At 37.3% G+C, this 26,558-nt stretch overlaps 1 protein-coding gene across 1 annotated transcript; it reads left to right on the plus strand.

Annotated features, from left to right (window-relative positions):
* Positions 1–8,065: 8,065 nt before the first annotated feature.
* On the plus strand, positions 8,066–25,050 carry TNFAIP3 (TNF alpha induced protein 3). Its single transcript, XM_015823733.2, has 9 exons — positions 8,066–8,178; positions 13,884–14,196; positions 17,233–17,423; positions 18,613–18,760; positions 19,354–19,524; positions 19,836–20,016; positions 22,272–23,188; positions 23,834–24,063; positions 24,729–25,050. The coding sequence occupies exons 2-9, from the start codon at positions 13,899–13,901 to the stop codon at positions 25,011–25,013; spliced, it is 2,421 nt and encodes an 806-aa protein (XP_015679219.1). The 5' UTR covers positions 8,066–8,178; positions 13,884–13,898; the 3' UTR covers positions 25,014–25,050.
* The last annotated feature ends 1,508 nt before the right edge of the window (positions 25,051–26,558 follow it).

Raw genomic sequence — 26,558 nt, forward strand, 5'->3', positions numbered from 1 at the left:
GATTAATATAATACCTGCACTCAAGTAATAAAGAATCATGTCTGAAAAATTTTGTATTGAAAATCAGCTGATTGTTTCTCAACACTGAAAAATCCAAGTTTAGGAGTCTTAGGGAGATATTATTCATTCAATCATCCATTTTCTTTCTTAATCCTTTTCCTTCCATGAGGCAGTTCTTTCCTTGATATGATATATGGATTCATCATTGAAGATCAGCATATCAACGAAGTGAAGTAATGTGAAACATGGATAATTTTCCAAGAAATTATTTTGACTTCCCTATATGGCTGAAAAGAATACACAAGAACATCCCCATAGCCTACATATAATTCTCACTCTTTACTATTGTGGTTCTGCAATCACAGGAACATTTAAATATCGGAAAGCTGGCACATGATTGTTAGTCTCCAGGGCAATGGAAACAAAAATGACCCAGCCTATTACAATGTCAGCATTATCTACTAAGTAGAAAAGGGAAAAAAAGATTTGAATGATCTTTTCATCACATGCTGTACAGAACATAAATGTATGTATTTATATATTTCTAAAATACATTGCTCATTTTTTCACTATAAATATAATAATCTCAAACCAGGAGCACAATAGAATTAAAACTACTAGAGTATCTTAAAATAGCAAGAGTAACAAGACACATTAACAACAGATTCATCTAAAAACCTGCATAAGGCATCACATTTTTAGCTGACAAAAAAAGCTTAGAGACCCCTGAATCTGAACTGAAGGCCAGTTCATGTTCTTCTCAAGTAGCTGCACAGAAAAATCCTGCCAAATACAGATTAACAAGACCATGTCATCCCTAAACCTTAAAAATCAGGTTGACATATTAGCGAGACATTAACATATCGTATATTAATCACCTAAAATTTTACCTGATGTTATGCATTACCACAAGCATCTTAAACTTGGCTTCATCACAAATTGACATTCTATGTAGCGCCTTCTGAACTGAAACAGTCTTAATGGATTGTTCCCCTCCTTCAACAACCTACCCATGGCATTGGAACTTTCAAGGCAGTTTCAAAGACAAACACACATTACATAATTAAGAGCTAGATTGTGAGATTGTTTTGGGTAACAGTTAAAGGAACTGGGCTAGAAACCAAAAGACTGAGTTCTGCCTTCAGCACAAAGCCAGCTGGGTCATGTTAGGCCAGTCATTCTCCATTCTCTCTTAGCCATAAGAAGATGACAAGGGCAGACCATGTCTAAAAAAAGTTGCCCATGGACTACCAGGAGACAAGACTGAGCTGAAGTATTCAATCGGCAAGTGATTTCAGGTAACGTAATTATTGATATTATAAAAAAAAAAAAGATATAGTCACATCATGGAATAAGAACACCAGGGATGTGTGCCATTCCATTGAAAAAAGTGTGTGTCTCTTCTCTAAAGCATGGGAATTTTTGTGCCACAATAAAAGGGAACTTAAGACCACATTACAGAGATGATTAGAAATTAGTGAAGGCTGCAATCTATTGTTTTATGAGGTAGTCTCTCAATAGCTCTAATTCTCAGTTTACATTCTAAAGTGTATTTCCCAAGGATGTATGCTCTATTGGATTACTTTCAAATTAATACACAACACATCATAATGCCTTTACATACGGAGGGAGAGAAGATAGATGGAGAACTATGTAATATTTCTGATTTGGAATGTATAGATGTTACTATACTTTTCGTGTATGGCACTTTTACATCAATTTTATTATGTGTACAGTTGTGTCCATAATATGAAATTGCTGTGTAAACTGATACTATGTCACAGTGGAGAAAGTTCTAGTGCTGGACAAAATTGTTAATTGTTTTGTTTCCTAATGAATTCTGAAAGAAAAAAAATTGTGAGAAAATCAGCGGGGGAAAAGTGTCTTTCACTATCATTTTAAATATTGTGTAATATATATACTTTCTTAAGGCTAATATTTCATTTATAACTTCTCAGCAGCAATGCATTTCAGTTCAATGGTGGCTTAGGAAAAGATTTTCAGCAATCAGTTTATAAGACCTTTTTGACCAAGATTGTTTCCAAGAAAACGAGGGAATACCATGAAGATTTACTTCCTCAAAAATAAACCAAATAAGCTTGTAAATCTTTTCCCCATCTTTTTCCAAATGCATTGAAAGTCATTATTCTGCAATTTTTTCTATATTGCCTAATAAAATCACCTAAAAACTATAGGTTAATCTATTCAATAACAGAAGCCTCTTTAAAAGTCAAACTTTCTGTTCCAATTTTTATTGTACTGAAAATTTAAAATATGTTGAAGTTTGCATCCACAAATTTGCAATAATTATGATTATCTTGTCTTAGGCATTTCTAGACATTACGTATTAGCTTAACTTGTTTTGGTTTGGTACTATTATCCTTTACTGCTTAATATGGACACCTCCACAAGAGGGCTTTGCAGTGCTTTAAAGCCAGCTCTAGACTTGTACATTTGTACCATATCCCTTACATGGAGAGCTAAGGTAGTCTTTTTTTCCCTGGATCTGTATAGGTTTATCTGAAACAAAATCAAAGTTCATTTCTTTGAAACAACACTGCAGGGCTTGATGGAAATTGTGGATGGTTTCTTTTTTGGTGCCCAAAAGTCTTGTCTCACTCTATCTCTTGCATTGATTTTTCGTCCTCACCCCTAAAGTTTACTTCCTAATCCTGGAGTATTCATCTTCCCTTCTCTTCCAATCCAGCCACTGCATTATGCTGCAGCAATTGGGGAAAAAACACTGGTTGTAAAAGATACCAATATGTTCTTAATCTGCTGCCATGGTTTACAATGGATTTTATATTGTACAGTGAAGTAATGATGGCTTAACACCTTTATGTTAATTATTCAGATTCTTCACCAAAGTCAGAGAAATATAGGCAATGTAACTTGTGTACTAAAAATGGGAAGGAGAGGAAAAAATCCAGTTTATTCCATCTCCTTCCTTTCTGTGTAGTGTAGAGATGAGCATTTTTTCTACTCCAGTCAAATAATGTAATAGTATGTGGGAATGACCTTGATAGTATGTGGGAATGACCTTGGAAGACAGAAGGAAGATCTGCAGCCCAGACAATGGTAACAAAATCTAAGTTCAAAGGAAGAGGGTAGCAAAAGTGCCTGAGAATGGAGCTTTCCTAGTTTTGGGGAGAATAGAATGAGGATGGAAGGGATACTTTCAGACTTGCAAGATTAAATCGTAACTTTACAATAAAGATGTAACTAGCACTCCCGGATGTATTTCTTGTCTGGACTACCTCACAAGGCTGACAGATAAACTACTGAATTACATTTTTATTCTTTCCTATTAGTGGACTGGATTAGATTAGATCATGGTGCTTTCAGCCCTCCAGATAAAAGTGAAAACAGAAGGAAGAAGTGAAAATAGGCTGGCCCCTAGCTGCTTTGAAAGTTTGGGGAAGCAGGGAGATGGAAGTGGTTGGAAGTTTCTTAAATAATTTCCCTACTAGCAGTTTGGTTATCTTTGTTCCTTTATCATCTATCATCAAAAATGGACAGAGGGGTGTAACAAAGTATTTTGAAAGTGTTATCATCACTATTTAATGTTGAAGATCAGACACTGGACATTCATTTAACAGGTCTTCCATAAATATTTCTTTTGAGAAAAGTGTTTATATTCTACTACAAATGTTTTCCTTCTGAATTTAATTTATATTAATATATGAAACCACAAAGTAAAAAAAGAAAGAATGCATCTGTATTGATATTGAATATAATAGCATTTTATACAGTAAACCCACAATATGCGGACTATTCATTTAATGTTAAATGTGCAGCCCATTAGTCTCAGAATACAATACAAAATTTTATTGCCAGAAAGCTGTCTGATAAGAGTTCAAGGAAGTTTAATAGTTGTCCAGAATACAAGATGCCAAGGGTGTTGCTTTTACCATCACATCAATACTCCATGACCATGCAGAGGTCACATTTTTCAATCATATTTTGAACATAAGCAGAAATCCTTACTTATAATCTCAGCACTTCATGACTTGCAGCATTTTTAGAAACAGTAGGTCACCCAGTCCATCCCCTGATGTCTTTCAGATTGTGTGATTATGCCTCTGATAGATCATCTTTAGTCATTTCCAAGGATAATCAGTGGGAAGCTAAGTAGCATCTTCTCCCCCACTCTCATTATGATCGTTTTTGAACATTTTTCTGGATGGAACCTNTCTCACGTAGATTTTGTGCCTGCGTAAATTTCACATTTCTCACCCATATCAACTCCCAGGTATCCATAGATATTATTTCTCCTATATTTTGAGCCCATTTAATCATACAATCTTTAACTAGCTCAGTTTCTGAATCCAATTCTAATAAAACATTATATATCCTTCTAATATGTCCTTTAGCATCGTCCCTTACTTGTTTAAAAAAATCCCCATTTTCCATAAAAGAAGCAGTTTTTTTGTCAATTCGCCATCTCTCTTGAATTTGTCTATACACAAGCCAAGAAAAGTCTGGATACTTCCGTAAAAGTCAAACTTTCTGTTCCAATTTTTATTGTACTGAAAATTTAAAATATGTTGAAGTTTGCATCCACAAATTTGCAATAATTATGATTATCTTGTCTTAGGCATTTCTAGACATTACGTATTAGCTTAACTTGTTTTGGTTTGGTACTATTATCCTTTACTGCTTAATATGGACACCTCCACAAGAGGGCTTTGCAGTGCTTTAAAGCCAGCTCTAGACTTGTACATTTGTACCATATCCCTTACATGGAGAGCTAAGGTAGTCTTTTTTTCCCTGGATCTGTATAGGTTTATCTGAAACAAAATCAAAGTTCATTTCTTTGAAACAACACTGCAGGGCTTGATGGAAATTGTGGATGGTTTCTTTTCTGGTGCCCAAAAGTCTTGTCTCACTCTATCTCTTGCATTGATTTTTCGTCCTCACCCCTAAAGTTTACTTCCTAATCCTGGAGTATTCATCTTCCCTTCTCTTCCAATCCAGCCACTGCATTATGCTGCAGCAATTGGGGAAAAAACACTGGTTGTAAAAGATACCAATATGTTCTTAATCTGCTGCCATGGTTTACAATGGATTTTATATTGTACAGTGAAGTAATGATGGCTTAACACCTTTATATTAATTATTCAGATTCTTCACCAAAGTCAGAGAAATATAGGCAATGTAACTTGTGTACTAAAAATGGGAAGGAGAGGAAAAAATCCAGTTTATTCCATCTCCTTCCTTTCTGTGTAGTGTAGAGATGAGCATTTTTTCTACTCCAGTCAGATAATGTAATAGTATGTGGGAATGACCTTGATAGTATGTGGGAATGACCTTGGAAGACAGAAGGAAGATCTGCAGCCCAGACAATGGTAACAAAATCTAAGTTCAAAGGAAGAGGGTAGCAAAAGTGCCTGAGAATGGAGCTTTCCTAGTTTTGGGGAGAATAGAATGAGGATGGAAGGGATACTTTCAGACTTGCAAGATTAAATCGTAACTTTACAATAAAGATGTAACTAGCACTCCTGGAGGTATTTCTTGTCTGGACTACCTCACAAGGCTGACAGATAAACTACTGAATTACATTTTTATTCTTTCCCATCAGTGGACTGGATTAGATTAGATCATGGCGCTTTCAGCCCTCCAGATAAAAGTGAAAACAGAAGGAAGAAGTGAAGATAGGCTGGCCCCTAGCTGCTTTGAAAGTTTGGGGAAGCAGGGAGATGGAAGTGGTTGGAAGGTTCTTAAATAATTTCCCTACTAGCAGTTTGGTTATCTTTGTTCCTTTATCATCTATCATCAAAAATGGACAGAGGGGTGTAACAAAGTATTTTGAAAGTGTTATCATCACTGTTTAATGTTGAAGATCAGACACTGGACATTCATTTAACAGGTCTTCCATAAATATTTCTTTTGAGAAAAGTGTTTATATTCTACTACAAATGTTTTCCTTCTGAATTTAATTTATATTAACATATGAAACCACAAAGTAAAAAAAAAGAAAGAATGCATCTGTATTGATATTGAATATAATAGCATTTTTATCCAGTAAACCCACAATATGCGGACTATTCATTTAATGTTAAGCGTGCAGCCCATTAGTCTCAGAATACAAGATTTTATTGCCAGAAAGCTGTTTGATAAGAGTTCAAGGAAGTTTAATAGTTGTCCAGAATACAAGATGCCAAGGGTGTTGCTTTTACCATCACATCAATACTCCATGACCATGCAGAGGTCACATTTTTCAATCATATTTTGAACATAAGCAGAAATCCTTACTTATATTCTCAGCACTTCATGACTTGCAGCATTTTTAGAAACAGTAGGTCACCCAGTCCATCCCCTGATGTCTTTCAGATTGTGTGATTATGCCTCTGATAGATCATCTTTAGTCATTTCCAAGGATAATCAGTGGGAAGCTAAGTAGCATCTTCTCCCCCACTCTCATTATGATCGTTTTTGAACATTTTTCTGGATGGAACCTATAAGTACCCAGCAATCCAAAAAGAAATTAGTCTATATATACACCTGAGCTGCTTGCAGGTTAGGAAGCTGTGTTGATCCCTAGGCCACAGGCTCTTTCTCACTTTGTCAGCTGTATCAGGGAGGGAAGAGAAAGGGGAGGAGAAAAGTCTTGAGTGTTTTTTGATGCACCCATCAGCCCAAATATATATATATAATTCAGGGCAGAACTGTGGAATCATTGGTGTTTTTGATGTATATACATGATGCTATGAAGTTAAGTAATAAAATGTCTGCAAGCAAAGAATTAACCTCAGAGTACACCAAGTACACCATACCTGCCTTTTCCCCAATTACTAAATGCAGTGCTTTTTTTCTAAAAAAAAAAAAAAAAAAAAAAGGTGCCGGAACTCACACACGTCATACAACCTGCCTTGCCTACCCTACAAGGTTCCATCCAAAAAAGGTGCCGGAACTCCATTCTGGGCGTTCTATGAGAAAAAAAGCCCTGACTAAATATAATTAGGTGGAGCTGCATTAATACCTAACTATACTTATAAGACATAAACTTACAAAAATGCCATTTTAATTGATGGTCTATAGTTAAAAATCAAGTAACCATGCTTTATGACACTTGCTTTTTTACACTTTAATAATGGATTCATGCAGCAGGCTTTTGAATCTTGGACCCACAGCGGTAGGTCTGTCGTCCCGTGATGGGATTCAAATATGTGAACAACCGGTTCTCTACATGGATGATGCTTCCTGAAGTCCATTCTGGGCCTGGGCAACAAAAAATTAGCTACCGGTTCTGCCGAAATGGTGCGAACCGGCTGAATCCCACCACTAGGATTTCATGTTCCAATGAAGTAAACGTGCAAGCACTGTTACTTGCACGCCCCTAGCAAAGCAGAAAACCGGTGGCCCTCCAGATACTGTTTTAATGACACATCCCATCTTCCCTGACTAATGTAGCTACTGGGAAGATCTCAGGTCCTCAACCTCTTGTGGGGAATTCCCCACAGTGGTGTATAGTTCGTGTGGATGCAACTCCGGGTCAGGAAAACGTAACTTTTGGACGAGGGAGGGGGAAGGGAAATAAAACGGCTCCCCCCTCACAAATCAATTAAACACTTCACTTCTTTCAGATAAAAGAAAGGGGGGGGCAAAGGCTCTCCGTGACGCATCCGGGAGAAACCCAGCCGGAGACGCCGAGAGAAAAAGGCTTATCCAGGTCAGACAGGCGCGATGACGACAATCCAGATCCAGGAGGATCACGTGCCGGGCTGCGCATGCGCCGCGTCTTTCGCGTCCCCAGCGCCCCCTGGAGACTCCCGCGCAACATCGCGCCGAGCAGCTCCGCTCTTTGCAAGCAGCTGTTGTTCCGCCAGGCAGGGGGTGTCACCTCGGAAAATCCCTCGGCGCCCGATGTGGAAATCCCCACTACGGAACTTTGAAGGGGGGGAGGGATGGAGTGTTCCTCCTAGTCGAACAGAAGAAAAAACAGATAGTCCGGTTGGACCAACCCAGAATATCTTTGCAACTCTTGGCAGGCCGGTGGCAGAGAGAGCAAGAGGAGGAGCCGAGTGGTTGAGCGAGGGAAGAAGCCCTTCATCCTAAAGCGCTCAAGGACGGGATTGGGATTCATGGCTCCCCAAGTTGCATCGCCCAACGCCTGACTCGTTCACATTGAAGAGGATTAGTAGCAGGCAGCAGGGTCTTTCCTCCGAGCCGGTCCGGGTAAGTCCAGTGTCCGGTTCCGATTCTGCGGAGCGGCTTCGCTCAGATGGTCGAGGAGGAACAGAGGGATGGCTGGATGCCTGGGGGCTGCACAATAGGGCTGCTTAAATGGGTGCTAGTCTGGAGTTGGGAGATTCACCCTCCTAGCTGCTTTCCTACCAATTTCTACCAGTTTCCTACCAATTTCTACCAAGAATCGGTCGCTTTGGAGACACTGAAATTTAGCATTATGGAGCATTTAGCATTATGGAGCATTTAGCATTAAGTAGAAACGAAGGAGCGGTTTCTCTCCAAGCTTTATTGTTTAATGCAGAAGTGTTTGGATTTTGAAAAAGCTATGAAGGCGATCAAAGGATGTATTTATCTTTCCTGTACACCAAGAGTTGCAGGGTGTGTTGGGATCTCTTGGACCTTATTTCATTCAGCTCTTGGAGGTCTCTGAATAGTGTTAGCTGTGCCTTGTTGTAGGAAGGGTGGCTAAGAATTTTTCCAAATAAATAAATAAACTACTCAGAACATAATGCCCAGGGAATGCAAGGCAATTTTCTTCCAAGAAATAAAAAAATAGCCTAATATAATAATCACACAGTTGAGGAACTGAACTGTAAACAAAGCTAGACCAGGCTTGCCAAAGACAGGTGCTTAGTCCAGCGGGGAAACTCAGATGTATTTATATTATAGAAAAGGTAAATATAGTTGATGCACACTCCTCCCTACTTAAAAATATCTGTAAGTATTATCACATCAACTCTTCTAATTTGGCTTAATCCATAAAGCAATGTTGTATACAAAGTGAATTGCTCTTTGGCCTAGGCAAAGCAAAACTTATAGGCTGAGAGAAACTTTAATTAGTTTATAAATAATAGAAGCTGGGTATAGTACTGAAGATAACTTGGGATTGAACTCTGGTACAAATAAACCTTTGCAGCAAGAACTACAAATGTACAAGTTATACTTGTTTGTTCTATAAAGTTACATAAGAGTAGGACAGCTCTTAAAAGTGGTTATGAAACAAGTATTTTCTATTTTTAAAAGAGTGCATTTTTTAAAAGAATGCATACTATATATGTGGATATTACAAGGCGTGATATAATATGCAGGTATATCTTTTAATGCTAATTTTACTATATTACACTACAAAAATGGATAAATGTGCCACTGGTGCAAAAAAATAAAAGAATCAATAAGATATAATCCTACTTATTGGAAAGGAAGCTACACTAAAGTGAAGGAATTCTATTAGTTATTCCATAAAACCTTTCAAAAGATTTTATAGTGAGGCATCTCCAAATTTTAACTAAAATTCAGATTCCTTAACAATGATTGTTAGCTCTTTGTATAATTATTGATTTAGGATAATTTGCTGCCAGAGACAAAACAGCAAATATAATACTCATTTTATGTAAAGTTTCATTGACACAAATAATTTTCTTTTTTTAAATGAATACAATAATAATATTAAAATTTGTCTAATGCCATTTCAGCTGCTTAAGGTGGTTTATGCGCTCTGCCTAATAACAGTAATGCTAATGAGACTGTAGAAGTTTTATGAATAAGTCTTCAAACTATGGATATATAGGCCCACAGAAGTAAAACAGTTTTAGTTCATGTCTGGGTTTGAAGTACAGGCTGTAATATTTGCCTAAATTAGATTTGGGGAAAAAACAACCTTTTTTAGGTAAATAGCTGGGCTATCTTCATCACTGTTGGATCAAATAACTGAATTATGATCCATGGAATGTAGGTAATTTCCTTATAGTTAGTTAAAAAATTTTATAAATGTACTTTTGACAGGAATCTTGCTTAGCCCTATCTGGAAATTTCAAAGATTGAAATATCATCTAGGTCTACTAAAACTGAATTGCAGAAATTCCAGGTAACCAGTAAATAGGAGCAAAGAGATACAGAAATGTAATTTGCCCAAATATTTGTAGCCCAGGTCTGGGTAGTCCTAGCATCCCAATTCCTAAGAGTACCTCAGCCTAGCAGGTTATGTTTGGTGGTCACAGCTGGCCATTTTAGCAATACATATTTGTTCATTTTCTAGTTTCTTTCCTATATATGAGAGACAGGAATGATATCTTAGAAACAAGCCTGAAAGTTAGCCATAGAGAAATGTACAGAGAAACTTCTTATTTATCTATAAACATTTTCGGGTGCCACTTCACTTCAGACTGTAATCCTAAGCTCTTTACCTGAAAATGTCTCAATAACTTCACAGAAAATTATTTCTAGATATATATATATATGGGATAGGGAAAGATAGTCAAATGCTTACTGTTTAAAAGGCAAGCCTCATCATGCAGATGCTTAGGGATGGCATCTGATGACATAGACAGTAGAATCAAGAATTTGTAGTGAGAATGTTAATTGTAGGCAATTGAGACAATGCAATAAATGCACTTTATTCATTCAGTTTTTTACCAGCAATAATCAGGAAACTCTCAGTAGGTTAAGGTTTGATAATATTTTCCAAACTGTGGAATAGAATTGACTGGTAGGAGTGCAAAAAGCCATAATTGTGGTCTTAGACTTTAGTAAAAGTATTAGAAACTCAGAAGACTTGCACATGCCAGGTAGTATGACCAAATCATACTCAGCTCTGTTTAGTTTCATCAGTCTATTTTTATATCATGCCATGATCAGTCACTTCCTTTTAAAGTAAAATTCATTGAGTTTTTTGGGAACTAACTTCTTAGTGGACATGACGAGGTTCATGATGTGTTCTGATTTCATTTCAGTTTTTATTTTCATCCAGATTAAGCTGCTGCCAGTGTGGGACAAATGCCCCAATTTACTATAATCTTCCTTTATTCATACGTAGCTGCAATTACTAGATACTAGAAGCTAGAATTCTCTTGTCCTGTCGTTTCTGACTCTAGCGGGTAGTACTCATCTCCGTTTCTTAGCCGAGGGAACCAGCATTGTCCGAAGACACTTCCGTGGTCATGTTGCTAGCATGACTATACGCTGAGGTGCACGGAACGCTGTTACTTTCCCACTGAAGTGGTACCTATTTATCTATTCACATTTGCATACTTTCAAACTGGAGAAGATGGGGCAAGTAATGGAAGCTCACCCTGTCGCGCGGCGCTTGGGTCTCAAACCCAGGCTGTCAGCTTTCCAACTGACAAGCCTAGTGATTAATGAGTATAATAGCTTAATATGAATATCAAGATTGATATTTATATCATTCTTCTGTTTTAAGCTTACCTGTAGTGGCCAGTCGAGAAGTTGAAATCCCTTAGTCTAGCCTTTCTCAATTGGGTGCTTTCCTGTTTGACTAGATTATTCCCACCGTCTCCATCCACCAAAATCCTGTTCCATCCTGACAAGGTATGATGAGAATTTTAGTCTGACACATTGGTGGATACCAGATTGTCAGAAGCCATATGCTTCTATCTTTCACTTTGCTAAGTATTAAAAGTTTGATAGCCATTATGTTTTATAAGGTAGTTTTATTTTCTTCACCAAATACATCAATGTCTCAAAGGTGCTTTTTTTTTAAAGGCAATTGGACTATGTTTTTTTTCCTTGAGGAAGAATAAGACATATTTCTTCTCATCCAAGAAACTTCATCAGGTTTGGCTGGATGGTGGGGAGAATGGAAGGATGCCTTTTGAAGAAAAAAAAAACCACCTTTGAGACAACAGTGACCTGGATGACTGATAATCTCCATAGACATATGGAGGCAATTAAAAAAATATATGTTGGTAGATTTCTGCAGTCAAGATAAAGAAAAACAAAAGCAGGCATCATCCAGGATAAAACCTTTGTTAGCGTGAAACTGCATATAAATTTATATTGCTAAATAAATAAAATGTATTGAAATTACTAGGATTAAATAAAATAGGATGGTTGGAAAACTAAAGATGTACAGTGAGCTCAGTCACATAACAAAGATTGCATTAAAGGGAACTGCTGATCACAGTCCAGGAATGTGAACTAGCTTTATAATTGAACTTATCTAATTGGATAGTTTGTTATTATGTAATATTGGAAAGAACCATTTAAAGGCCTAAGCATACGTTTCTTATTTAGGTAATCATTGTTATTCATACCAACTTTCCCATTGACTCAAAACCATCTTCCACTATTATATGCTTGTGAGAGCTGTCAGAAGGGAACTGTCTATACCCTTGTTAACTTTAGAAAACATGCTTGTCTTAGGTGCTATAATTCTTATAATTCTAGATGTCTTAATATGTGTACAATTCTGGAAAAACTATCTTAGTAGAAAGAGGAAAATCACTACTACATATTCTACTGATTAGTGATGTCTTTCTGTCTTCACACACTTTAGATTTGTACATTTTACGTTTAGATATTAACAGTCCATATAAAATAAACATTAAAACACAATTAAATTGTATGATTTCTGCATAATTAAGCACATTTCCATCAATGCTTTAAATAGATTTTATAAAACATATTTAATTATCTAGTATAATTAAGTATGAAATCCAGATTTTTGTCTTATTTTGGTAAATGAAATCAATAGAATTGGATTTTGTGGGTCTACTCTAATCGAGATATATCTGGTTTTTATCTTGAGTGCTTAGCTACAGTTCTTTCTATATAAAACCATAACCTGGTGTCATTAAAAAAATTTTTTTTATTTATCTCAAGTTTTCTGTTGATCCAATAACTGATTAGTTTTCGATTCCTATAGAGACTTGTTTACAAGGCAGCTATAAACAGTTTCCTTTATAAAATATACATGTTTAACACAAATTATTTTTTATACTATTCAGGATTAATAATTTTTGATTCTTATTTACTTTAGGACAAATAATGGCCATTTCACGTGCTTTTTTTAATCCTGTTGGCCCGAATGTCTGTTTTTGATTTGATTTGTTATAATTAGAACTAACTTTGCATGTAAAAAACCCACATTTTTTTACCAAAAGATTATGGGAATCTTTAAATACCTGAAGTATAGGTCACGTGTTTTTAAGCTTCATGCATATCATTAAAATAGCAATTCAGTGTTGAAACTAAGGAGGAAAATCCTAGAGAAAAACCTATTATAAATACTTCCTTTTACGGACAGATTTTTCTAGCCTTAGTGTTGCTGAACAAAGGAAATGTGAGATCACTGCATTTCAATGAAATATCAGTTTCTAATCTGTGGAAAAAGGAGTCTTTCTTTTATGATGGTGACCTGGAATATTCTTTAGAGTTGTTATGGTTACTCAAATAGTGGACAGTATTAACCATGCCTTCCTAATAATGATGCCTAGAGTTTCAGACTGCAATATATAATTAAAGACGGACAATTGAAGCTATGCCATGTGCTACTTAAAAAAAACAAAAAGCCCCAAGGTCATCAGACAGAGTGAAGGAGAATGTGGAATGGAAAAAAAATACATGGGGGGATTCTAAACTAAAAGGAAATTCATTGTCATCAGAAAGATTTACAGCTGAATAATTATGGCTCTCCAGTTCTGCTATGTTAGGTACACTCAACCGTAATATCTCTAGAACTGACATCATCTAAGGATATCCCTTAAGTGCAGATTTCTTTTCCCCCTTAAGCAAGCGTTTGCTCAAGATTCATGATAAACCACAGGAAGGTGCAAAGAGCAATTTATTTAAAAGTGACCTATAGTACTGCTTGTTACATACCTGCATTAGAAAGGGCATTTAGGACCAATTTTGTGATGTAAAGCAAACCATGAATAACTAATGTTGTTTTCTTTTAGGTTTCTTCTTATAGAATGGCTGGGTCACAGATCATTCCTCAAGCTTTATTTCTGAGCAACATGCTAAAAGCTGTGAAGATAAGAGAACTGATGTCGGAAGACCTTCTCAAGTGCAACAATGGAATTATCCAGCATTTTAAAACTATGCATAGATACACCATAGAGATGTTCAGAATGTGTCATTTTTGCCCGCCTTTTCAGAAGCTTCTTCAAAAATCTCTAGTTGACCAAGCAACCCAAAACTCACTGGAACGCCAAAAGAAGTTAAACTGGTGTCGAGAAGTTAAAAAACTTATGCCACTGAAGACTAATGGTAAGTCAGGTTCATCGTATAACTGTAATTTGAAATTGTTCTGACAGGGTAAATGTAACACGTGTGGTATTTTCAACTCCATCTCCTCAAATGCTAGCTCGCTATTCTTATAGTTGGTCCGATGCATCTGAAGGGTACCAGTTGAGTCAGTAGTGGCTGACTGATACCATTTACTATAATTATTCTAACAATGGATCTTGAATGATCCCTGTTTAAATGAAAGTAAATTTAAAAAAAACCATAAATGAGCTGTTTTCTCTTGTTCTTCCTTTTAAAAATGAAATGTATGTCTAATATAAAATGGACTCCCAAGAATAAGTTATATTAATTTCTTAGAAATCCAGTATTATACTCAAAATCGTAGGCTTTTTGGAGCCACAGGTAGCCCGAGTTTCCTCACAGTCATGCCAAATATAAACAAAAGGCACTTGAATGCTAATTTACAGTCGTTTCTTCCATTGTTGTTCATGGTGCCATCCACAGCTGTTCAGTTTTAACAAGGAGATGGACTAATTGAAAAGAATTTATCTGTGGGCAAAAATATTAGATAATCCCTTCTGTGTAGTAATACAAATTTCAGATCAGTGCTTTGTCAGAAAGCTTTATTGGTGTTCTCATATCTTTCTCAGTTTCAGTGTTTCCACTATAATCTCTCTAAACTTTAGCTGTATGTCCGATTAAATGGCTGAAACATTACATAGGAAGTGGTTTGAGCTACAGAGTATTTGAAAGGTATATGCACAAATAAATATATGGAAACAGAATTTGTATTTTGTTCACCTAGCTTCATGTTTGCATTTCCTAAAATGTCTATAATCACAATTTTTGTCCCAAAATTATCTTGCGGTTGTTGACTTATCCAGCTCTTCAGTATAGTCTTAACAGAGGATTAGGATCCTTCATGGGACTGTGAAGTTTTTATAAATGAATTGGTCACCTTTTATTAATACTGTGTCTTGTGATGAATTTAGAAAAAGAATTTTAAAAAGGTTCATTTTTAGGTAGAGTGCTAGAACTGCCAGATTCATCTCAAACAAAGGCAAATCTCTTTTCATTGGCTATCGTATTCAGATACAGAAATCTTTCTGTCACTTATCTACATTCCTCCAGTTTTCTACTTTGAAAGTTTTATTCAATGAGTTGTGCATTGCGGGCTCTGCAGAGGGTAGGTGAGGTATCAAAACAGCTAAGATGAAGGCCTTGATACTGTCCTGTTGAATGTGTATGCAATATTGAAATACATACAAAAGGCAGAGTTTGGAGTGTGACATTATGTCTGCAATCTTGCCTGCTTTGGCCAAATCCCTCTTCCATGGATACTGCTACCCTATAGTGACACTGTTCTTAGCTTCTATGCTTTCAGTTGACTCTCCAAGTGGGCTCCTTATCAGCTAATCACTTCTGTCTGTTAGACAAATCTAGTCCTCTTGGTTGGAAAAGTGGAACTTGTAGTCCACATTTGGAGAGAATTAACCTAGGAATGGCTACCATGGGCATTTTCAGATCTTTCTCCTGACCATTGGCAGACCCTATGCTGCATATCAGAAGCAAAAAATATTGCATTGACTGGGCATATTTCAGTGTATCTGGAATGGGGAATATTGAGAAAGCACATAATAGGGAATCAGAAGATACCTGAGGACTTCGAGCATATGAAGGATTCTATATAGACATGAACATTTATTTTCTTCCCTGTGGAGATAATGACAGGATTTGTAAAAGCAGTTTGTGCATTGTCAGTATAACCATAAGTTGTCATTCTTACAGGACGATATGCATTTTAGAGGAAACTGTTCATTTTAAGAACAAGAAAATAAATGCACCTATAGTTGTAGTAAAGTTAGTTTTAATAAAAGAAGTGCAAATATTAAATGCAGTTGTAGAAATGGGGGGGGGGCTACAAATACCTCACATACATTTGTTAATCTAAAAGACAGTGACTGAAGGAAAGCATGTCATTTGAAAAGATTCCAATATCTACTAACTAGTAATTTCGCTTCTCTAATGAATAGGCATTCCAGCATAACCTAACCACACCCACTTGGAAAGTCCAGTGTGTACTTCACAGTTCAAATGTCTGTACATCAGAACAAGAAGTACAATAGCTGTTACTCAATTACTAGTCAAATATCTTAACACTGGGGAATTCCAAATGTTGCTTAGGGAATTTTGGACTGAGTGGTTCTCAATAAAGAACTGAAAGCAAGCATACACAGGGAAAAAACGTCTTATCTTTGCTCTAGATTTTGCACAGGGAATTTTTTTTAAAGGATGTAATAATAATTGTCCTACCTCTCTATGCCATGTTTTTCTGCTTGCAGAGCCAGAAGCCTGTAAATCATCATTTCATGTCATTCATCTGTTGTTGTTCTTTTCTTCTGCTCTTGTATTTAAAACCCTTTTATATAGTTACTGGGGAAAAAACAAGCTAAGTAAGCCGACTGCACCATGGGAAATGCCTTTCCTAAATTGTCCTAAGTTGAACAAGAGGGGAAGGGAAAACAACAACAACAGACTAACTAGGTTCTTGAAAAAGCTGAGATATTAGTTTATTTACTACTGAACACACTACTTTAAAAATGGTTATAAATCTCTTACTATCTAACCTATAATAGGAAGAAATACAAAATGACGCTTACGATCTTTTACAGCATAGTTGTAACAAAATAAGCACACATTAAAAAGTATGCAAAAATTAATTTTCAAATCTTGATAAATACATATAAAGCAAGGAGCTGTAATATTTTAAAAGAAATTAATACTTGGAAAGCTAATGCTCGCATCAGCATCTAAATTCACTTTGACCTGATAATGCAGATGAATAGCTGCATTATAACTGCCTGCCTGTCCCACCATATGTGCTTATTATCAGGATTCTGTGTACATCAAAGGAAATAGCAAGGGATCTGTTACAATTTGCTGCACACTACAGCATCCCATTAGAGTAACTTGATCAATATTGTCATTACATATACTGATATGCTTTTATTTATATTTTGTAATGTATATTTGGATATCTTGTTTATTTTCCTGTAGGAGATGGAAATTGTCTCATGCACGCTGCTTCCCAGTATATGTGGGGTGTCCAAGATGTTGATCTGCTTCTGAGAAAAACGTTATTTAATGTACTTAAAGAAGCCGATACACGCAATTTTAAACTGCGCTGGCAGCGAGAAACACTTAAATCACAGGAATTTGTGGCAACAGGACTCTGCTATGATACCAGGGTAAAGTAATCCAGTTTATATAAGGGAATAATGTTTGAAATCTTGATATCATTGGTTTGTGATTCCTTGTGGTAATTACACATGATGGGAAGCAATTGAGAAAGTAAAATTGTGGAGCCATCCACCAGTTAAAACGTTTTAATCCTATAACTTTACTGGATTGCTCAATTCATTAACAAAGAGTTTCACTATTGCGGAATTTCCAGAGCAAGCAACCTCCCCCAATTTGGGTTATTTCCATGGACCACCCACATCTTATGAAGTTGGTGTTCGTCTGTTTTTCCTATTATGGAGATATACACCATTAACAGCAGTAGTAAAAATAAGAAATGAAAACAGTTATATATGTTTTTTTTTAAATTCCTGCCTCTTGGGAATATGTAGGATGGTCATAACCTATTCCACCACAGAGTCTCTGCCAGCTGAATATTTCATCCTGTTTTCAGTTTCACTCTGCAGATTGCTGATGGTTATCCATACAAATCTTCCTAAGAATATCTAGCCACTTTCTCTCATTTATCACTAGTTTGCCTAACTAGAAGCAGTAACTTAGATGAGCCGTCCAATCCTTCCCTAGCAGACAGAATGATGTTCAGTCTGAATTGGCAGCCTTATAAGTAGTCACTAGTCTGGTTACTTTTTTCACTGGAAATTAATGTAGAAGTGCCAAGTGCTATTTCTGTCTGTGGATGGGCTCCAAAAGGAGTAGTCCTAGATTTTTTTTAAAAAATACATGTTTTGCTAATCAGGTAACTTTCCTAATAGTTGAAATATCTTGATCCAAGCAACAGGAGACTGTTGCGAGCTGGTACCCTCATGTACCATGATACATTTCTTCACCATCATTTCATGCTGGTACATAGGGATAGCTATGGGGTAAACACATTCATCCTGTTGGGACTTAGAATGTAAAATAAGGTAGTGTGTAGGAATGCTATTAAAAATAATAAAACCAGTGATGGAGTCATGTTTAGAACTGATTTCCAGAAGAATGATTGGGAAGAAGAGTAAAAATGACCACTGTAATCAGAACTCAATACTGCATTTATCAATACTTCACTCTTTCAACATGATGTACTATAAAATACATTGATTTGTAGCAGAAGAAAAACTTTTAAGTGTATTTCTGGTGTGCAAGGGCTTTAGCATTGCATGATGATTCCTGATGCATCTTATTTTTCTACATTAGAACTGGGATGACGAATGGGACAATCTTATTAAAATGGCATCTGCAGAAACATCAATTGCACACACAGGCCTTCAGTATACTTCTCTGGAAGAAATCCATATATTCGTCCTTGCTAACATCTTAAGGCGCCCCATCATAGTTGTTGCAGGTAAGAATTGATGGACATAATAGCAATACTTCTAAGACCCCATTTTATGAGCTCACACTTGTCTATATGTGTTATCATCCCTCCACATAATAATTGCCTAAGAAGGACAATTAGTATTTCATAATTTGACCCCAATTCTTCCATCTTTCCCAATATGCATTCATTAAGGGATCAACAGTAAATCTTCCCTCTGTTCCACATTCATTCATTGTGCAGTTGTAATTTGGTACAATGTGCAATCAAGGTTCTAGAGCAGGGTTGCCAGAGGTGGCTCCCAGTCTCCTTTTCTTCAACTTTTGGAATCCTCTTTGATTTTGATAGTTAAAAAAAACCAAGCGTGGCTTTCTACACAAGACATTAGAATTGTTATATATCTGTTTTAAACTAGGCATAAAAAAAATCCACCAAACTGCCCACCTACCCAGCCATTTACAATATTACTTTACTCACTGTCCAGCCTTCATTCTCCCCAAATCAACTAGTCTTAAGTTGTTGTCACATTGAGTTGTTTGTGTACTGATGAATCTTTAGAAATTAAAATAGAAGAGCCTAATATTAACTCAACCCATTTGTCTTTTCTTAACGCTAAACAGATAAAATGCTCCGAAGTCTGCAGTCAGGTTCCAGCTTTTCCCCTCTGAATGTTGGTGGAATATATCTGCCTCTCCATTGGTCAGCAGAGGACTGTTACCGATATCCTATCATTCTTGCTTACGACAGTATGCACTTCACTCCTTTGCTTGTTCTGAAGGATAGCGGGCCAGGTATACATTTGAACATTACCAGTCTATATTATGCTTCTGTTTTCCTGTTCCCTCTGCCTTCCGAGCTAACAGCCACAAACCTGTTTTGAATTGTTAAGAGTCACTTTAGATAAATGATTTACCTTGTTAAAAATTCCCGATATTTTTTAATCACTTGCTTATACTTCATTAATGCCATTACTAGATTTTTGTTTACATCATTGGTTGTTTTGATAAAGATTGCCGAAGATTGATCTATTAGTGACGTTTGCCGCAATGCGCTCTTCTCTACCTTATTTGATTCATTCCCTTTTTCTTATTTCTTTCTACAGAAATCAGGGCAGTTCCTTTAGTCAGTTGCGAAAGAGGAAGATTTGAAGACTTAAAAGTGCATTTTTTAACTGACGCTGAAGAAAGGGAGAAAGAAAAACTGAGGAGAGACTACCTAATGGTGATTGAAATTCCTGTACAAGGATGGGACCCAGGGACAACCCATCTCATTAATGCTGCAAAGTTAGTATAAGTCTTGTCCACTTCCAGCCTTATTATTTGATAATCTTTTTTGAAGTATTGTAAGTACCCTCTTCAAAGATGTACAGTGGTTTTTTTTATATATATAAATATTTTATTGGTTTTTTTTTTTCATAAACATGTACAATGTTAATGTTAAGCAAAACATACATGTTAATTCAGGAAGCTACAAAAAATAGTGAACATTGATCCTGCTCCTGATCTTCAATCAGGAACTGATAGATTATTTTTTTTTAAAGGTATTGTCTCCAGCAGGGGTGTCAAACTGCCGGTCCGCGGGCCGGACGCGTCACGCGGAAGCCGCGCCCACCCCATTGCCAGCAATGGCAAAACCGTCCCGATACGTTGCGCGACATCACGTGACGTCGCGAGTTTGACATGTCTGGTCTACAGCTTTTTTGTCGCTCCTCTTCCTGCAAAGATGGCAGTCCAAGATGAAACTATCTTACTCTTTTACTCTCTGAAATTCATCTATCTGAGGGGCAATAAGGATATTCATATACTATTCCTTTCTTTTTCCCTTGTATATGAGGGTATGCGTGGGGAGGGTGAGTCAAGGAAAAGTGTGACTAGTCTTTCATTCTTATTATTGATCGAGTCTATATGCCCAGCCATCATGCTTACCTGTAAGAATTCCTTGCCACTAATGGGAAAAAAATGGTTCATTCATACCAATGTATACATGGAGAGCAAACCTTTTGTAAAATGAGATGTGGATCTACTCTTTGTTCAGATATCAGTATGCAAAGAGGGCCATATATAAAGACATGGAAGTACCACTGCTACAGTGGGGGGGGGGGAGACATAGCGGCAGCATAAAATATTTGAACGGCAAACTCTCAAGTTATATTCCCTGTTCATGTTCTTTTAACTATATGAGACGTTTCTAAGCATCTCTAATCAATCACTGTCATGGCTAAGCAGTAAATTCAATTAAGGTTTACCTTACAGAAGCTTAGTGCCATTCACTACCATGTTACATTCAGTAAACCATAATGCTCCTCAGATTACCATGATTAGATTGTTGAATGCCTCTTTTCTGTTAGCCTTCTGGAATGACATGAAATAACTTCCCAAATTTGGAACAAGTATGAGCAGAATTTTTTTTTAATGCAAATCAACTGGTCCACAAGCAGATCAAAAGCTTTAATTTGTATTTAATTCCTGGAATGCAGCTAAGAGTTCCATGAAAAACATGTCCATATGCCTCCAAAGAATATTGCCCCCCAGCAAGATAGGTAATAGCAATTTAAAGTGACCTGCATGTTGATTAAAACAGCAGTACCATCGCCTTGTCCAGAGTCCATTGTGTGCTGCAACATTTTTATAACTGCATATTTGCTTCGGTGAAATAAATCACTCCTGTTCCTACAACTGTATTAAATTAAATTTTCTGAATAGTATATTATTGGCCTTGTAGACCAGACAGAAAAAGTATCCTGATGCGGGCTCAGTTGCCTTTTATCTGATCGTTCCCTTGATTATGTCTCTGCCCCATGTCCCAAGGTCATTCCCACATATCATTAAAATTGTATTGCACAAAGCATTGCAGAAATCAAGGCTATGGAATATTCTGTGGAATAAATAAACCATAACAAAGGTATTTTGAACAAGAAAAGGGGGCCATAGTTGGTGTTCCAGCTAAGCTAGTCTTCCAATTACTTTCTTTTGTTGTAATATTTAGAATTATTTTTAGACAAAACTATGTTGTGATGAGAAGTTATATTGTTTCATAGGGAAGAAATCTAATTGGAGTGAAAAGTGGAGGACCATAAGCCACCTAGGCCAGGGGTCTTCAAACTTGGCCCTTTTATGACTTGTGGACTTCAACTCCCAGAATTCCTCAGCCAGGCACGCTGGCTGAGGAATTCTGGGAGTTGAAGTCCACAAGTCATAAAAGGGCCAAGTTTGAAGACCCCTGGCCTAGACCTTACAATTTGGTCCATGATGTAATTAGGAAGGAATGTTCTTAACATGCTAAAAGAGGGCATTAAATGTCATTGTCAACTCTTTCCGCAAGTATGCATGAAACTGTTCCCCATAATTTCATCTTTTTTTAAAAAAAAAAATCCGCTTCCTTCCATAACATATTATTAGTGTAGCTTTTCAGTTGTAATGCTATACTTGTTTATGTAAATCACAGGTCTTCCAACTTCCCAGTTTCCTCCTAGCTTGTATAAGATCACTGCCTTTTCTCCCTCCAGTGATATCAATTCCTTGTCCCTTTGCTTTTCAAGGTTGGACGAAGGTCACTTGCCCAAAGAGATTAATCTGGTGGAAGATTACTTTCAGCTGGTACAACATGAGTACAAGCGGTGGAAAGAAAACAGTGAATTTAGTGGGAAGGAAACAGGTGCGGGAAACAGGCTGGAGCTGCAGTTATCCCAGCTATCGCTTATGGAGGCAAAATGTGAAACTCCCAACTGTCCTTTCTACATGTCTGTGAATACCCAGCCATTCTGCCATGAGTGCTCTGAACAGAGACAAAGGGCAAATTTGGTAAAGAGGCAGCATTTCTGGTCCAGCTCAGAAAAGCCCCGGGTAAATAGGTCCAGTTACCCAAAGGATGAGCACCACCAGCCTCCTGCCTGGACTTCGGAGAATTCCAGCACAGAACCTCGTTCTGCACCCCCCACCGCTCCAAGTCTTTTTCTATACAGTGAAACAACAGCCATGAAATGCAGGACCCCAGGCTGCCCTTTTACACTGAATGTGCAATATAACGGGCTTTGTGAGCGTTGCTACAGCTGTACAGAGATCAATCCTTGCAATAATCCAAGCAACCCACAGCATTCAAATTGTGTGACTTGCACATCCTGCCTTAAGGACACCAACAGAACCTTCAATGGGATGTGTAGCGCTTGCTTCAAACGGACTAGAGACCCTTCCTCAAATGCCAGCTCTGGCGCTATGCCTTCAAGCCATCAGAGGTCCTCTTCTGATCCTATTCCTGTATCACAAAGTTTTTTGCAGCATTCCTGTCATACAGCAACCAACAGCAATAAGGCGGACGTGCCACCATATGTTCAGCCCCAAAGAACAGAACCGAGGACGAGAAACAATAAATGCAGGAAGCCTGGCTGTAATTTTTTTGGGACTCTGCAGAATGAAGGCTTTTGTACCCTGTGTTATTTTGAATATCAAGAAAATAGAGGCAAGTAAGAGAATATCATTTGGTTCTATCTTCCTTAATGAGTTGGGAGGGACTAAATTTTGAATTTGCAAGAGAACATCAGATAAATGCAAATGGAGTATAACAAAATAGCCTTTTGACTAAGACCGAGTATAGTACATAGCTCTGAAGCCTTTGAAGTGTTGTATTTTTGCACATGCAGCCAAGGGTAGAATTTGCTCATCTTGCATTGGTCATTTACCACAATGTTAAAAATTCCAGGGCTGTTTTCATATTTTGCTGAGATACACAGAACAGGCCTAATTACATCTGTTTATTGTATTAGAGATCATTTTTGTTACTGGGGAACTTTAGATTTTCTGACTTCATCTGGAATTGAAATTCGTAGCAATTGTAAGTTTAGTACAATTATAAATAGTAGAATATTTTACAGTATAGTAAAAATAGAGAGTTGATATCTGTCTTTCCTCATGTATCTCATTGCCATAAAAAATGTCACCAGCTACTTAAGCAGTTACCAAAAAAGGCCCAGGGAGTTTTTAAAAATACCCTTCCTAAATTATATGCCTCAGCTTTTCTTCTGAATACAGTACTACAATGGTAGAATTCTGTCCTCAGAATTTACATTAGAGTGATTGTTTTTCTCCTGTTCTCCTTTTATTATAGAGGCTCCCCTGCTTCATCAGCGAAGGTCTCCTGTGACTTCTCCTGTTTTGGAGCATCCTGGGGTCTCAGCTGCTGTCTATCAGAATACCATTTCCTGTCCGGGCCGAGAATGTGTCACAATAGGGAGCACCATGCTTGAGGGATACTGCCAGAAATGTTTTATTGAAGCCCAGAGCAAGCGGCTCCACGAAGCCAGAAGAACGGAAGACAAAGTAGTGAGACAATCAGAGGTCAGCGCGCAAATGCAACTCATTCTTCCCAATGTAATCTTGTACCTATCTTCCCAGACAGTCTATATATGATTCCATGAAAGAATCAGCAAAATATTGCCTTCTACTGAATGTACGTGTTCATTGTAGAGGATTCTGGAAGATGATGTGGTATGATAAATGTTTGCCCACTTCTTGGAAAGGGGGAAGAAAGCTTTCTGCTTCTGTTTCTCAGCACAAATATTGTTTGGTAGAGGTGTCTTTCCATAAAGGGTCATTTTGATATTGCAACATCCCAGTAGTCAGTAGATCGATGGGGATTAGATCATAACAACAACATGGATAAGGAAGTAGTTATTTACAAAGGGAGGAGAGGGAAAAGCTGATGTTTACCACAACTAGGAAATTCACGTTTTGCATTAGCCACATGCCAAGTTAATCTGTTTTACATGCAGGCAGTTGTTCACTCATTCTCTATGTTGTAGTCAGCACAGTTTTCAAGAAAATCAAGTATACTTCTTTTTCTTTTTAAACGAACGGTTAAAAATTACTCAGCTTCTACGTAAATTTCGTTAAGTACTCTTTTATCCATGGTAGTTAATGAGGTCTAGCGTAAAAGCAGCAAGTTTATTGAAAGGGAGACCTTTAACTGCTTTCCATTTAAAAGATGCTTTTAATGTTTTCAGCATACGGGACAACATCAAGATTTACACCAGAAAACTACACACTCTCAAAAACGGAAATGTGCTAAAGCTTCATGTAGAAATAACTTAGCTTCTAGGAGTGCGGAGGTGTGTCAGGAGTGCTTGCGTGTCAGCCAACGGGGACAGTCTGGAACACCTCAGGTTGAACCTCCATCCGATGAACTTCCCAAACAGCTTTGCCGAGCCCCTGCCTGTGATCACTATGGTAATAACAAGTGCAATGGCTATTGCAACGAATGCTATCAGTTCAAACAAATATATGGATAGCAATGCCCTTTGTTTTTTGCCTTGCAAAAGAAAAGGAAGGAATGGTGCTATGTTCAAAACACTTAATTGTCTTGCTACCCACCTGATCTTCACTCTGGTGAAAAAAGGTGGTTTTGGAGGGGAAACAATAAGCTGTTTTTTTTTGTGTGTGTGCATATGTAGATATGTAGATACACATACGTATGAATCTGCCGAACTATGCAGGTTCAAAACATTAATCCTGGGATAGAAAAGCAGATTGCTTCCAGCACCAATGGTGATTGGCAAGACATTTTATACTTGACTACAAAACCCCTTCTCTCCAAAATGTTTTGGGATTGTGCTTGGTATTGGAATATTTACTTGTATGAGAAAAAAGGATAAGGCTGCTTGTTGCATGCTTTTTTTCTAATACGTCTCTTGCATTCTGTCTAAATTGTGAGCATTCTGAGTATAATGAAACCAGCCAAAAAACTGAAATGAACCGTTTTTCTACAACAGTCATCAGAATTGTGTGTCTGATTGCTCTGAAAATGTTGATGTGGTAGGGCTAAGATTGAACAAAATATTAGGAAGTTGTGGGAGAACTTTTTACAATTTTTGCTTGCTTGTCCTTTTTTTTAAATTGTTGGCTCTTGCTACATTTGTTTTATATAGTTTTTTTTTTTGGCAGTGTTTCCAAATAAAAGTTTTATGCACGTAGAGCACCTATAAACCTATACAATTTGCCCTTGGAATGCTGACTGATGTTTTTCCATTTACTATTCTGTGCAGTTTGAATGAGGGTGTAGTTGCTAAACCTCTTGTAATTTAGAATGTGAAAGAACATAGGTACTTTTAAGTATAACATTTGAGAACGGCGGGGGGGAAGGGGGCAGAGGGAAAACATGGGAAAAATAAGAGTTCCTAAATAAAGATATTCATGTATATTGATTGACATGAAAGCAGACTGACAGATTAGAAAGAGCCTAGTCTATGTTTACTTGAGAAAAAGTCCAACGGTGACTGTTCCCTATTGTGGATCAGGGGTCCCCAACCCCTGGTCCGTGGACCAGCACCGGTCCGCAACATGCTAGAAACCAGGCCACGCAAACAGGCAAAGCCCAATCCATAGGATGCAGACAGCACCCGAAACTACTCCCCCTCTGGTCTCCACAGAACCGGTCCCTGGTGCCCAAAAGGTTGATATAACAAAGATGCTTTCTCTTCATGTCTGGCTTCTACTATTTGATGAAAAGTTTGCTGAACTGTCACAATCCTTTCAGAATTTACTAAAAATTAAGGATGATTTTCTGTGGGTCACTGTGTCCTTACAGTTAAGTCTTAACTTCTGGACTATGAGGCTCCCAAAGAAGACAGGCTTGGGTATTTTGTTTCTGCTTTTTCACATTCACACATCCCTACAATCCTCAGTTTTATCTGACTGCTGATATATCTAATAGTGAGGAAAAAGTAGGCTCTGTGTTGTTTGTAAGGTGGCCACTCCTGTGAAATCCTATTTATTTCCACAGTGCAAGCTTGCAATTTTGGACCATTATCTGCCATATCTGCATCTTATTCTCAGCT

The sequence above is a fragment of the Protobothrops mucrosquamatus genome, unplaced genomic scaffold, assembly GCF_001527695.2.
Source record: "Protobothrops mucrosquamatus isolate PMUCROS unplaced genomic scaffold, P.Mucros_1.0 scaffold1969, whole genome shotgun sequence".
NCBI lineage: Eukaryota > Metazoa > Chordata > Lepidosauria > Squamata > Viperidae > Protobothrops > Protobothrops mucrosquamatus.